The sequence below is a fragment of the Amborella trichopoda genome, chromosome 6, assembly GCF_054954075.1.
Source record: "Amborella trichopoda isolate Santa Cruz 75 chromosome 6, AtrichopodaSantaCruz75HAP2 v2.0, whole genome shotgun sequence".
NCBI classification, from domain to species: domain Eukaryota; kingdom Viridiplantae; phylum Streptophyta; class Magnoliopsida; order Amborellales; family Amborellaceae; genus Amborella; species Amborella trichopoda.
The window spans coordinates 53,574,228-53,589,916 of NC_142341.1; the positions used below are offsets into that span (position 1 = coordinate 53,574,228).

Consider the following 15,689-nt stretch of genomic DNA (forward strand, 5'->3'; position numbering starts at 1 on the left):
AATAATAGGTAGAGTTCGAAGAAGAATAACCCAATGTAAAATCGTTTTTTTCTTCAAACCCAAAGCATCTTTATAAAGAGCAAGCGAGAGATTCAATTATACTAAAGATTTAGGCATCTAGGAAATCAGCATGACATTCGAATTTGTTTAAGCATTTTGTTGTTTTCTCTATGCATAGAGAAGTTTGAGTAATTTCATATTTTTATTTTATATTTTATATTTATTGGTGTATACAACATACCACTTTGGATGTTGTTATTGGATTTATTGAAATTTTAAACAACAAATTGTCAAATATTACTCTAATGACAGTAGGTAAGGCTATAAAATTATTGTTCAATGGCTTTAATATATCTATACAGTAATTGTAAATCATAATCTTATATTAAGCCATCTTTGCATATCCGATTCTTTCACTTCGTTTTTTTTAGCCAAATCCAACCTTATAGAAACCACACCTATCCTATATTGTTAATTTTTGGCAATCTGTATTTTTCACCAGATTTTTCCTTCCAACTTTTTGAAATAAAAACAAATTATTATCGATATTTTGGTTCACTTATATAGTATTAGTGCCCAACTTGCTAACTGTGAAACTGACAGGAGACAAGACCTTAAAAAGTCATTTAAACATTATTGTCAAAAAAAAAAAAAATCATTTAAACATTCTAAGCATTAACATCCACATATTTATACATAGGCATAGGCAAAGGTAGGCCAAAGGAGCATGAGTAGGTATATATTCCCTAAAAAGAAAGAAAGGAGGAGGTTTTATAGTAGCACCTGTTCCTCAAAGGAGGGAAGTGGTGGGTCTTTGCTTTTTGTTTTGACGCGTTGAACGAAGCTACAAAACTTTGAAAAGACTATGGTCTCGGTGGCCCACAATTCTGCACTCCTTTCCTATCTTGAAAAGAATTCCACCGCATCTACTAAATGGTCGACACATATATGGAAACTGGTTCACCCCTATCAAAATAAGTAAAGCCGAACTTTATTTACATCGTTCACCCAAGCTTGAATATATTAATTGCGAAAAAAAAATAGGATTTGAAACTCTAAAAATTGTAATATTATGATCTACACCATTTTTTGAGTTTCAATTTTTTGAGTTTCAAATTCTATTGTCAGCATTGTTTCCATTACCGAAAGTGCTTTTCAGGTGAGGATTTGAGGCACTTTCGGCAATGGAAATCTCCATGATGGATCTAAATCAATTTTCAATACTGACAATAGAATTTGAAACTCAAAAAATGGTGTAGATCTTACGGATACATGAACACTTATTTTTAAGGCAAAATAGATGGTCTAAATAATTTGTTACATTATATATAATTTTTACAACTTAAAAATCATAATTTTTTTTCACAACTAATATGTTCAAGCTGAGATGATCAATGTAAAGGTTTTTCAACACTTGAATTGTGATTTTCGATGAATTAGGTTTATATAAGGTTGGGCTCTAAATTAGGTCATATTAATGAATATTGCATGATATAAACAGGTGGTATAACGGCAAATAAACCCCATTTGATAAACTATATGTGATGGACGGTTGAGATAACCGATTCTACTTTAAAATTATACTGTCACATACCGATGAACCTGAGATATTTTTGCTCATGTATATCGCCATTTGTCCTCACTACTATGAGTACATTGATTGGGATTTGAGGCCATGAACACAAGCCTTGACACCGTAGACTAGCTGCTCATGACTATTGAGAGTGGTACACGTGAAAATACTTTCGCAAAAATACTTTCACTTAAAAAACTATCTCATGTAATTAGATATGAGAGATTTTTTATACCAATTAATCCCAACATATTTGTTTACAGCAATTGACAGCCAATTGATGTGAAAAAATTCACACACCTAGTTACATAAAATTTTCAACTAAAAAATACTTTCACAAAAATATTTTCACACATAGCAAACGTACCCTTAGCATTCGTGAGCAACTAATCCACAGAATCAAGGTTTTTGCTCACAGCCTCAAATGCCAACAACTGGACCTCTATGAGATGAATGATTCACGAAAGATTTGTACTAATCAGAATTAGATTTAGCTATAATTGGACTAGTGATTTTTAATCAAACATTTAAGGCTGAGAAGGTGACTCGGGGCAAGTCCCAAAGTTCTGCATCCATACTCGGGAAGGTGCCAACCAACCCTACTCTGACAAGTCTTGAGCAAGGATCCAATCTTTCAATCACTAAAGAGAACCAAGTGTTTCTGTGTACAAGGAACAAGGGCTTTGTCCTACAATAGTTAACCATAAATTACAAAGGATCGAGTTTAGTTGATCCCAAATAAGAAGGATGAGGCTCAAAGAAATCGATTAGCATAACAAACTCGGGTTTGCCCTGCGACTGTCGCATATGCATATAAAATCTAGAAAGATATTCAAGTTCTGGAGTTCTCTTTTGTTTCTTCTTATCTCTATGAGGATTCTAGACAAGGATTCTGGTTCTGCTAGTTTTTGGACTCTAGTTTCAATGTCTTTTCATACTTCCTTTTTTTCCTTCCCTTTTCGGAATACTCTTTTTCATACTTCCTTTTTTTCCTTCCCTTTTCGGAATACTCTTTCTCACTCTCTATCTCTCTCTGGCTCTGTGACTTCTCTTTTATTTTCTCCATCTCTGACGACTCTAGAAAGGGATTCCAGTTTGGGTGCAGTTTGTATAGCGCCTAGGCTCTAAACAATCAAATTAGAACCTACCTTCAAATAGTATCGAAAAATGTGGTTTTAATATTTGAAATCTTTGTGATAGCCTTGAAATATATTTTTATATTTATTTATCAAATATAAAGCTTCAGAAATAGTGTAAGTCCACAGATCTATGAAAATTTGAAAATCTTGTAAATCGACGGCCAAAAAATGCGTTACAAAATACACTATTTCCCACTTGAAATCCATTTTTTTCTTGTGGCCATGCTTCTTGATGTCGAGATGATCAATTCAAAGAATTTGAACATCAAAACAACCTCTTCTTGTTAAATTTTTGAGATAGGTTCAAATTTGATTGTTTAGAGCCTCAACTCTATAGAAACTTTTCCCTTCTAGTTTTTTCCAGTTTTTGTACTAGTTTCATTGTTTCAATGCCTTTTCAGAGTTACCTTTTCTCCTTTCTTTTTCTGAATACTCTCTCTCTCTCTCTCTCTCTCTCTCTCTCTCTCTCTCTGTGATGTCCATATTTTTTAATCAAATCAAAGGAACACATTATGCATCTTTTTTCCCCATAAATAACTCACTAGCTTGATGTACACCAGCAATATAACTGGAAGTTCCCTTTAAACGATTTTTCTAATCTACATGAATAAACAACAGTATCTCGCATCACACGAAAATGGTGTCGATTGTTTATTGGGGTTCCACGATCAAAATTTGATTTTTGTAAATTAAGAGCAAACCGAATCCAAACCTACTCAATTTCAAGCCGAGACTTGTCATCCCTCGACAGTCTCCTTTCTTGTCGATATGGTCCTGAAGCTCAGCATCTTGTTGAGGGCACTTACATAAGCACGCACACTTGATGCGACAATATCCATTCCTGCCCCAGTTCCACTGAATTTGACAAAAAGAGTGAGACCAAGATACCCAGAATGGATGTATCATAATCCAAAAGGGCACCACCACTTGTTCCCGACAATGGAAGTGAGACTTAACGATACCTGTGATTAATGCTCCACTGGGCCATCAATGTTGATATGGACTACCCATCAAGAGGAACTTCTGGTGGATGCCCTTTGGATGACAATAATCCATTGTACAATGGTGAACAAATCCACAAAGATATTACAAAAGAGTTTATTAATGGTAAAACCTAAAAGTTCGATGTAGGGTTTCTCCAGTGAGTGCATGGGTTGATGTATGGTGGCCGTGTTCGGGGCGTATGATGACTCGTGTGTGGGCTATGGCATCAATGCCCTCAGTAACGGCATTCATGGAGTACTCCAAAAGAGTTACTGAGACCTACATATGATGAAAACATGAAAGTTCAGAACAAAAACATTCATTTTCACTGAGCAGTTGCTCTATCTGAAGCTATTGAGAAAAGGGTGTGGTTTGTATAAGGTTGCAACCTTAAACATTCAAATTAAGGCGCACCTCCAAATTTTATTATAAATATAATTTTGGTGTCAAAAATTTTTAGGATGACTTGAGAATCTATTTTCATCTTTAATTATAAAATCTTACAGTCCAAAAATGGTTAATGTTTTGTAAGATACACTATTTTTAGGACTCAAAATCTTTTTTTCTTTTCATATTCATACATCTCGATGTCGAGATGATCAATTAGAGGGTGTTTTCCAACCTCAAAACAACATTTTATGCTGGATTTTTGAAGTGCATCCTTAATTCTACATTTTAAGGTTGCAACCTTATATAAATTTTTTCCTTGAGAAAATGAGCAATATCTAGCAACAAAACTCAGTAGCCTGTACATCAACTGTCCAAGAAAAATAAATAATGAAAGTTAAAGTCGATGCATTTTTAATATGTTAGACGCTACAACTTATGACTAGCAAGAGATTTGAAATTTGACAAGCTGGCCACTTGAAACAGAGACAGTTCTCACAGAAGCAACTCATTGCATAAATTGAACAAAATAATATAAATAGCACTATGAGAAGGAACATGTTTGACAATTTAACTTGGTAAGCATGTAAAATCAAGAGAGACGGAATAAAGATGAAGCAATGCAACACCACGTTGCTGCCTTCAAGTATAAATCGCAAAATAATTCCCTGGGAAGCAGGAAAGCCACCCAAAAGGAAATAAAGATATCAACAACGAACTAACAGAATATCCAGAAATCTTTAGTCTTCGAAGGTGACTAAGGCAGGAAGTTATCCTGAATCTAATGAATCTCCTTTCTTCCCGCTCCACTGATTGATTCGACCTTATCCAACATGTGGAGTTTGGTAGGTTTCTCTAATCTTCCCTTTCAAAGTTATATTCCTTTGAGAGTTTCATTCTTTTAAGATCTACTTTTCCAGGTTTCAAGGCTTTGAATTCAGTGGATGAATCAAATCAACCATGGATAGGGATCAGTTCAGTGACTCAAGGTTGAGCATTATCCGAAGCCCACCATCTCTTTAATCTTTCTTTGGTGTTGAAATTTCCGGGAATTGAGATAGTACAAGAATCCAAACATGATTGTACATATAACTAATTATGAAGGTTGTACCTTAACAATGCTATCAATGGCTTTGTAGGCTGCATCAACTGGACCTGTTCCAACCGCACATGCAATATGCTCAGTGCCATCAGCTCCAATCAGTTTTACAGTTCCTGTTGAGAGGCCCGAAGTACCACAAGTGACCTGCAAGTTTGAGATATATCTGGTATCAAATATTGCACTAGTCATAAGACAAAGACGAATTTTTTTTATCAAAACAAAAAAAAAAAGACAAACCTGAATTAAAATTTGTGATCCTATCTATTGATGAAAATATGCTCCTACATAAACTAATGAAAAATTACATATAATAGTTCTTACCTGCAAATCACCAAGAGACCAAATAACTTGCGGCTGGAAAACTTCATCTGAAACCAACGCCTCAATATCACCATCAGATAAATGCTGCACCATTTAACAATTCTTTTATCAGGTAAAACAATGAATTGAAGACCGTAAAAGCTATTTGTCCACTATCATGCAAAATGAGCTTCTAGTTGAATTTATGCTTAAAATAACCATTAGAGAAAAAAAAAAAAAGAACTCATATGGGAGGATGACCCTATAGATTGAATTTTTACCACTGAAAACATGTACAAGAGAAAGGAACAGGAACATGGGAAAATTCCATTATAGAAGTAGTATTCCAGCCAGGCCAATCAAGGAATGGCAGTGTCAAAGTCAGAAATACGCCTGGAATGACACTAAATTTCAACTCCATCACAATCCTACTATTTGAAACATCCAATTCATGTTTTTTATAATGAATAAAGACCCCTGAATGGAACAATAAAACGAGAAAGATGTCGAATCATGGTCCGAAGGTTTGCAAATAAAGACAAACGAATTCATTCAGCTAATATGCTGGAAGCGATTATTTTATAAATTTTGGAAAAATTATCAACAAGATCCATTTGCTAAGCTAATATCCTTCTTCACATGAAATTTGGGGAAGTAACCAGGGCCTTATCACATCTCCACAATTCTCTTTGTATTTTTCACAAGACTATTTATGTTACCAGGGCTGTAATGGCTTCCACAAAATTTCGACAAGACTAGACATGTCTCAAACTACGATTTGCATATGCACGAATGCCAACCATAAACATAGTAAACATAGTCTTGAAGTTGTCAACAAGCAAATACATAATTGCGCAATTGCCCCTTTTTATTACCATTTTTTGTGATAGCCATATAACATTTCAGAACTAACCCTTAAGTTTGTTTGAGTAAATACCACACATGCAATAAATTCCCGTTAATATCAAATTTTGAATGAGCAGCCCTTTGCATGACACTAAAAAAGAAAATGTCAAATTGCTCTAAAGTAGAAACCAAAGCTTAATTGTTTGGGCAGCAATCCAGTGTAATGCACATTTAAAGTGCAGGAACATTTTGATGTTTATTTCTAGCGCCACTAGAAAACAATGAAACCATAACAACACCAGATCCCTCATAAAACTCAAGAACCTTTGTCTTAGCCAACTATCTTGAGTAGGTGTTCCACAAGTTAGAAAAGTGCCATGGTTCCCTCCAACTGTAAGTATCTAGAAGGTGTGGCACCCAAAGTATCCACTCAAAGACATAATTCCAACATGAAACACAAATATTTCTGGCTAAATGAATAAAGAAAATCAATTTGATCTTGTTGTAAATTCATATCTGTTCTTCAATAATACATTCACATATAAATCCCAAAAACAGCTTAAAACATCATAAAACGAAAAGAGAAACCACGGAGGCTCAGGTGGCAGGTGTCATGATGTGACACTAATGGTGGAAAAAAACTTCCATAGAACAAGGCTTATTTGTCCGGTAGTGCTTCATTTTTCATTTTTTTTCAACAAATTGAAATGACCTGGAATTTAGAGCGTGTATTCATAAAAAATAGGGGAATCTTCGAAAAATATAAAAAAAATATTTTACATGAAAAAAATTGACCAAAATACCTCCGAAAAGTTTCGGGGGTATTTTGGTCAATGTTTTTTTTCAAGGATAATTTTTTTTTTATTTTTATTAGATGCGTACCAATAAGATGTACAAGCCCTCCAAATTTCAGGTTATTTCGATTTGTAGAAAAAAAAGAAAAACAAAACACTATCAAACAATCGTGACTGCGCGATAAAATTTGGACGGTGATGAGGGTAAGCAAAATCACTATTCATTTTTGCCTATAGGCTTTGGAAGAATTTTATATATATATATATATATATATAAGAAAATACTGAGATTAGCCCACTAGCTCATATGAGCTCAACGGCCAAGATTCAATTTGGGTTGATCTGACGGTCACGTCTTCATTTCGTATTTGAATTTTAATAATTTTTATACGAATCCAAATAATTTGAAATTTTAAGCATGTATTCTTCAAAAATAGAAAAATCTAATAAAAATATAAAAAAAAAAATTTTCAAGAAATAAATTGACCAAAATACCCCTGAAAAGTTTCGGGGGTATTTTGGTCAATTTACTTGTAGCGAATTATTTTTAAAATTTTTACTAGGTGCGTCTTGATGAGAAGAATACACGTCTAAAATTTCAAATTATTTGGGTTTGTAGAAAATAAATTAAAATTCAAATATGAAATGAAGTCATGACCGTCAGATCGGCCAAGATTCAATTTGGGCCATTGGGCCCATATGTTCATATGAGCTAGTGGGCTAATCTCAGCATTTTTCATATATATATATATATATATATATATATATATATAAAGTTTGCAATTAGAATCCAAGGAAACATCCTTTTATAGGACTTTAGAATTCCTTCATTGTAAGGAGGGAGAAATCTATGGATGGAAACCTTATTTATTTGGACTTACTGCATTGATCTTGGTCCTCAAGGAAAGAGAGAGATCAAGAGGCTCTTGTCAAATCAATTATCGTGGAGAGCCATTATTGCATGATGATGATGACAGACAAACATCACAAGAAATTTAGTATATTTGTTTTTTTTAATGTTAGCTTGGGACCTGGTGAGAGTGAAACAGTAATTCAAAAAAATGGACCGTCCAGCGCCTAGGTGGTCCAAAAGGCTTGGGCACATCGCCCATGCCTAGGCGGTCAAACTGGGTGGTCTTCCCTGGGCGGCCGCCCAAGGCCTGCGCCCCGCCCAGAGGCAAAAAACTTCTTTTTTTTTTTCATTTTTTTCAAAGATATAAAAGTTAAGAATGATGGCTTTTAGGTTCATTTGAACCTTAAACCCACCAGAACCCCTTTTAGAGTAACATAAACCTTCAAAAAACTACATTTCATTTGATCGAATCATTGAAGTGTTTTTCAAAGTTTGGAGTTCAAGCAACCAAAGTATGTGCATTTTTTAGATTGCTTGTTTTATTTTGAGATGTCTTCTTCAGGAGTTAGTCGGAGTGGAGATCCGGGTTGGAAATATAGATACTACCCGAATCCAAATGACAAAAATTGTGTTAGATGCAATTTTTGTGAAAAAGATACAAAAGGAGGCATAAACCGGTTTAAGAGACATCTTGCCGGTATTAAGGGGGATGTTGCCCTTGTAAAACTGTTTCTGAAGCTATCAAGGAGGAGATTAAGCAATTTTTAAGTAATGGAAAACAAAAAAAATAAAAAAATCCTTGTCATAGATCCATTTCTGCTACTCTTAGAAAAAGTGATCCGGGTTGGAAGTATAGGTACAACCCAAAACCAAATGATAAAAATTGTATAAGTTGTAATTTTTGTGAAAAAGATACCAATGGGGGTATTAGCCGATTTAAAAAACTCCTTGCTAGCGTTAGAGGTAATGTTGCTTCTTGTACAAACGTTCTTCAAGCAGTTCAAGATGAGATTAGACATCTTCTGAATTTTGAAGAACCAAAAAAGGATGAAAATAAGCCTTGTTCTATGGAAGTTTTTTGCCTCTGAGCGGGGCGCAGGCTTTGGGCGGCCGCCCAGGGAAGACCACCCAGTTTGACCGCCTAGGCATGGACGATGTGCCCAGGCCTTCTGGACCACCTAGGCGCTGGACGGTCCATTTTTTTGAATTACTGTTTCACTCTCACCAGGTCCCAAGCTAACATTAAAAAAAACAAATATACTAAATTTCTTGTGATGTTTGTCTGTCATCATCATCATGCAATAATGGCTCTCCACGATAATTGATTTGACAAGAGCCTCTTGATCTCTCTCTTTCCTTGAGGACCAAGATCAATGCAGTAAGTCCAAATAAATAAGGTTTCCATCCATAGATTTCTCCCTCCTTACAATGAAGGAATTCTAAAGTCCTATAAAAGGATGTTTCCGTGGATTCTAATTACAAACTTTATATATATATATATATATATATATATATATATGAAAAATGCTGAGATTAACCCACTAGCTCATATGAACATATGGGCCCAATGGCCCAAATTGAATCTTGGCCGATCTGACGGTCATGACCTCATTTCATAGTTGAATTTTAATTTATTTTCTACAAACCTAAATAATTTGAAATTTTAGACGTGTATTCTTCTCATCAAGACGGACCTAATAAAAATATTTTAAAAATAATTCGCTACAAGTAAATTGACCAAAATACCCCCAAAACTTTTCAGGGGTATTTTGGTCAATTTATTTCTTGAAAATTATTTTTTTGATATTTTTATTAGATTTTTTTATTTTTGAAGAATACATGCTTAAAATTTCAAACTATTTGGATTCGTATAAAAATTATTAAAATTTAAATACGAAATGAAGACGTGACCATCAGATCAACCCAAATTGAATCTGGACCGTTGAGCTCATATGAGCTAGTGGGCTAATCTCAGTATTTTCTTATATATATATATATATATATATATATATAAAATTCTTCCAAAGCCTATAGGCAAAAATGAATAGTAATTTTGCTTACCCTCATCACCGTCCAAATTTCGTCGCGCAGTCACGATTGTTTGATAGTGTTTTGTTTTTCATTTTTTTCTACAAATCGAAATAATCTGAAATTTGGAGGCCTTGTACATCTTATTGATACGCATCTAATAAAAATATAAAAAAAATTATCCTTGAAAAAAAACATTGACCAAAATACCCCCGAAACTTTTCGGAGGTATTTTGGTCAATTTTTTTCATGTAAAATATTTTTTTTATATTTTTTCGAAGATTCCCCTATTTTTTATGAATACACGCTCTAAATTCCAGGTCATTTCGATTTGTTGAAAAAAAATGAAAAATGAAGCACTACCGGACAATAATAATCACGCGATGAACTTTGGACGGTGATGGGGATAAGCGAAATCACTGTTCATTTTCGCCTATAGGCGTTGCGTAGTGTTTTCCATATATATATATATATATATTTAAGATACTACAAAACTCCTATAGACGAAAATGAACAATGATTTCGCCTACCCTCATCACCATCCAAACTTCATCGCACGGTCACAATTGTCCAATAGTGTTTCAATTTTAATTTTTTTTTACTAATCGGAATGATTTGAAATTTGGAGCGTGTGTACATCTTAGTGAGACGCACCTAACAAAAATATAAAAAAAATAATTCGCAAAATATAAATTGACTGAAATACCTCCATAAATTTTTGGGGGTATTTTGGTTAATTTATATTTTGTGAATTATTTTTTTCATATTTTTATTAGGTGCATCTCACTAAGATGTACACACTCTCCAAATTTCAAGTAATTTGGATTTATGAAAAAAAATGAAAATTGAAATACTACCAGACAACTGTGATCATGCGATGAAGTTTGAATGGTGATGAAGGTAGGCGAAATCACTGGTGATTGTCGCCTATAGGCGTTGAGAAGAGTTTTCCTATATAAATTATCTATATACATATAGAGAGAGAGAGAGAGAATAAAGCTTACAATAGCTGGGCAGCTATAATGAATAGTAACAAAGGTAGAATCCCAACAGTCCGATCTTCATCGAGTGGTTTAAAATACATATCACTATTTTAATTTTATTTTTATTTTTTTATAAATTTGATTAAGATGAAATTTTGGTTGTATATACCTAACACTATTGCGTACCATATAAAAATATAAAAAAAATTAAATTCAATAATTTAAAATCACCAAATTACCCCCATCATTTTTCAGAGATATTTCGGTCATTTTATATTTTGGAAAATATTTTTTATATATTTTTAATTGTGCGCCCTATTTTTTAGTACACACATCTAAAATTTCATTATGATCCGATTTCTAGAAAAAATGTTAAAATTCATATAGTGGTATGCATTCTGAACCACATGATGAAAATCTAATGGCTGGGACTTCACCTATATTACTATTTATTATAGCTGCCCAGCTATTGTTAGCTCTCTCTCTCTCTCTCTCTCTATATATATATATATATATATATATATATATATATATTGCCAATTTAAAATAAGGGATTAAATAGACTTTATTCATATAGACGAGAGCCCTAATGAATAAGGTTTCTTTACGTATACAGGATGAACATAAATTCTCAAATTATATGCATTTCCTTCATTCCCCACCCCCCCCCCCCCCTCCTCTTTTCTCTCTCTTAGAAACAAAGAGTTTGACACTGTTTTTTATTTATTGCACATTTTATTTTACATAATTTGTATCAATTTAAAATAACAAACTTGAAAAAATAAAATATGATTTGATTGGTAGAGCCTGTGATGGCCAAGCTGTGGACTAGTATGTATCGAGGCAGTTTATCCTATGCAAACGCTATTTGATTGAAGTATTGAACTGCAAGTGTAAACCAATTCGGGACAGTCTGCTATCATGATTTTGCTCACCAAGTCAGTAGTCACTATAAATTGACCATTGTTGAACAATTAGTGTAGCAATGATTATAATCTCACTTACAAATGTATCACCATCATCTCGTTTACAGGTTCTAGCTAACCAAATTTGTATTCGTGTACAAAATCATCTCAGTGAGGTTTCATTGAGATCTGCCCAGCTATTGTTAGCTCTCTCTCTCTCTCACTCTCTCTCTCTCTCTCTCTCTCTATATATATATATATATATATATATATATATTGCCAATTTAAAATAAGGGATTAAATAGACTTTATTCATATAGACGAGAGCCCTAATGAATAAGGTTTCTTTACGTATACATGATGAACATAAATTCTCGAATTATATGCATTTCCTTCATTCCCCACCCCCCCCCCCCCCCCCCCCCCCCCCCCTCTTTTCTTTCTCTCTTAGAAACAAAGAGTTTTGACACTGTTTTTTATTTATTGCACATTTTATTTTACATAATTTGTATCAATTTAAAATAACAAACTTGAAAAAATAAAATATGATTTGATTGGTAGAGCCTGTGATGGCCAAGCTGTGGACTAGTATGTATCGAGGCAGTTTATCCTATGCAAACGCTATTTGATTGAAGTATTGAACTGCAAGTGTAAACCAATTCGGGACAGTCTGCTATCATGATTTTGCTCACCAAGTCAGTAGTCACTATAAATTGACCATTGTTGACCAGTTAGTGTAGCAATGATTATAATCTCACTTACAAATGTATCACCATCATCTCGTTTACAGGTTCTAGCTAACCAAATTTGTATTCGTGTACAAAATCATCTCAGTGAGGTTTCATTGAGATCGATTCAAGAGAGAATATAACAGCAAAACAGAAAGGAATGGTAATCAATTAGTAACTCTATTGATTCACACAAACAGTATGACATAGATGTCAAACACAGTGGCTCAGAATAACAAAAAAAAGGGTAATTCTAAGAACATCCAGGTATAATACACTTGCCTTTTTTTTCTCAGCCACGGCTTTGAAGCGCCAAAAGACATCATCAAGCTTCTTTTCCCCCAAGTTGTAGCCAAGCTAGACAGGAAAACAATATGCATAAAACAGCTTCTCTAGCAAACTAGTAATGCAAATTTCAAGAGAACCACCCAGCAAATGGCTAGCTAACAACATGCCAAAAACACTATAAAAAATTACCTGTACAAGTCGAGACTTCAAGGCATGACGTCCACTGTATTAATTGACACGTACAACAATATCAGCAGATATAGATGTACGAACTCCTTATCAATGTGATTTAACGACCACGATATATAGGATAGCACATATGAAAGTTTTATCATTTTTAGATGAGATCCATAAATTTCAATATAAAAAAAAATTTAAAAGTATTAAATATTTCTAAAATTTTACATAATAAAATTTACTCCAACCTAAATCACTGAAACTGTCATGTTTTCCAATGATTCCCACTGTATCCACAAAATCACCAGCCTTTGTGACATCGTTGGTGGGAAACTTGGATTTCCAAATTCAAATTCTATACCATCGATAGGGCACATTCTGTTTGAAGGCATTCACGTGCTTTCAAAGAATACCCAACTTTACAACACCTCATTAAGTATTTCAATGTAAAAGGATTTCATGCATCCGTTTGTTCGCATAGTCACAGTCCATAGTCAAGGAGCTAGCATATCAAAATTCCTTTTCCATAAACACTACAATATATGATTCCCCACTTTCGACTAAAAATAAGACTCGGTAAATTAATAAGCACAAATTCCTATTCCCTAAAAGGGTCCTACTCCTACCCATAAAAAACACGAGTCCAAGACCAACATAATCTGTTCTATTTCTCTTTAAATTAAAGATTACATTGAATAATGTTGGCAACTCTTGCTCAATATTTTCACTTTTACCTCCATTGTGATTCTTCACTCAAAGCTTATAGTTTGTTCTCCAAACGAGAAAATTGATTGCCAAAATGCATCCATAGAATGACCTTACTGCTGATGATACTTAGAATTCGACAAAACTTAACTGCTTGCAACGAGATGGAACCAAGAATACGATTTAATCAAGACATTAAATTCAATTCGCTTATCTCATGCCCTCTTTTGGATACTCCAAGAAATTCAAGGCTCATGATACTTGAAGAAAAAACACCATGAGTTTCTTCTAATGTATAAAACTTGTTTTTTAATTAAGAAGAAGTTGGATTCGAATCTGGATAGAGCCAAGCAATTGTCAGCTCTGAAAAAAAATTGTTGTGACACTATGATTTAACTTCAAAGATTTTGTGGAGAACCTCTAATAAAAAGCAATGTAACCAAAGGTATGGAGAAAGAATCCACACTAGCCATGAAATCAACACTTGCATACAATACATGCAAATACAAGTCAACTAGCATGGCACCCATGCAATGCCAGGTTAAGTAAAATATTCAGCAAATATATAGAAGTAATTCAATTCTTAGTAATTAAGCCAATTATCAAACTTAACATGAAAATTATCAAATTTTACTGAAGAGTATTTTCTTATTTGATTAAATCATGCTCCTGTTTTGGATATGGAAATTGACTTCACCGAGGTGAAAACACTTTAGTTACAGATAACAACATGTTTGGCCCAACTTCAGCCAAAAAGGCCAAAATTGGCACCAGTCAAATATTTGAACTTCACATATAATGGCGTTGGAGTGATGTGAAAAAAGAAATTTCGATAAGGAAAGTTGGTGGAGTGATGAGGTCTAGAAGGCCATTAGCGAAAAACGATCATGATATAAAACTTGGCAGTGTAATAGAAACGATCTAAACTTAGAAGGATATAAAAATGCTAAGAAAAATGCTAAACAAATAGTAAGTTAAGCAAAAATTAAGGCATATGATAATCTATACAATAAACTAGGAACGAAAGAAGGTAAAAAAAATGTATTCCAATTAGCAAAAATAAGAGAGAAAAAATATAGGGATCTAAACCATATTAAATGCATTAAGAATGAAGATCAAAAGGTCTTGGTGAAGGATGACAAGGCCAACGAAAGATGGAGAGTTTATTTTAAAAAATTATTAAATGACGAACAAAATGGGAACATAGCTATAGAAAGAACTGTTGGTATAAATGAGAGCAGAGGTCATAGATACATTCGTAAGATTATGATGTCAAAAGTGAAATAAGCTTTGAAAATGATGAAGATAGGAAAGGCTTTAAGACCAGATGATATCCCGATAGAGGTTTGGAAGTGCATGGGGGAGATTGGCATTGACTGGCTGATGAAACTATTCAACAAGGTGCTGAGAACAAAATAAATGTCAGACGAATGGAGGAAAAGTATTGCGGTACTTATTTACAAGAATAAATGAGACATACAGAATTGTGCAATCTACTGAGTGATCAAGCTTATGAGCATATTATGAAGCTTTGGAAGAGAGTGATTGAGCAACGACTAAGGCATGAAGCGAGTGTATCTGAAAAACAATTTGGTTTTAGGCCAAGAAGGTTGACAACCAAGGCTATTTCCTACTTAGACAACTAATTGAGAAGTTTAAGGCAAAGGGAAAAGACCTCCACATGGTCTTTATTAAACCTAGAGAAAGCTTATGATAAAGTAGCTCGAGATTTGATTTGGAGGTTGTCGGAAAAGAAAAGAGTCTCTAGACACTACATCGACTTGGTGAGAGATATATACGATGCAGCGCTAACTAGTATGCGAACAACTACTGAACAGACAAGTAAGTTTTCAATGACAATAGGTCTACATCAAGGATCAGCATTGAACCCGTACCT

At 33.9% G+C, this 15,689-nt stretch overlaps 1 protein-coding gene across 1 annotated transcript in view; it reads right to left on the minus strand.

Moving 5' to 3' along the window:
- Positions 1–3,076: 3,076 nt before the first annotated feature.
- Positions 3,077–15,689, minus strand: part of LOC18448515 (uncharacterized) — a 34,024-nt gene continuing 21,411 nt past the window's right edge. The window contains exons 8-13 of the mRNA XM_006858576.4: positions 13,100–13,133; positions 12,905–12,979; positions 5,507–5,590; positions 5,195–5,329; positions 3,827–3,975; positions 3,077–3,567 (exon numbers count right to left, since the gene is read on the minus strand). Coding sequence (XP_006858638.2) covers positions 3,450–3,567; positions 3,827–3,975; positions 5,195–5,329; positions 5,507–5,590; positions 12,905–12,979; positions 13,100–13,133 — 595 coding nt within the window. The 3' untranslated portion in view covers positions 3,077–3,449. The remainder of the gene's footprint in view (positions 3,568–3,826; positions 3,976–5,194; positions 5,330–5,506; positions 5,591–12,904; positions 12,980–13,099; positions 13,134–15,689) is intronic.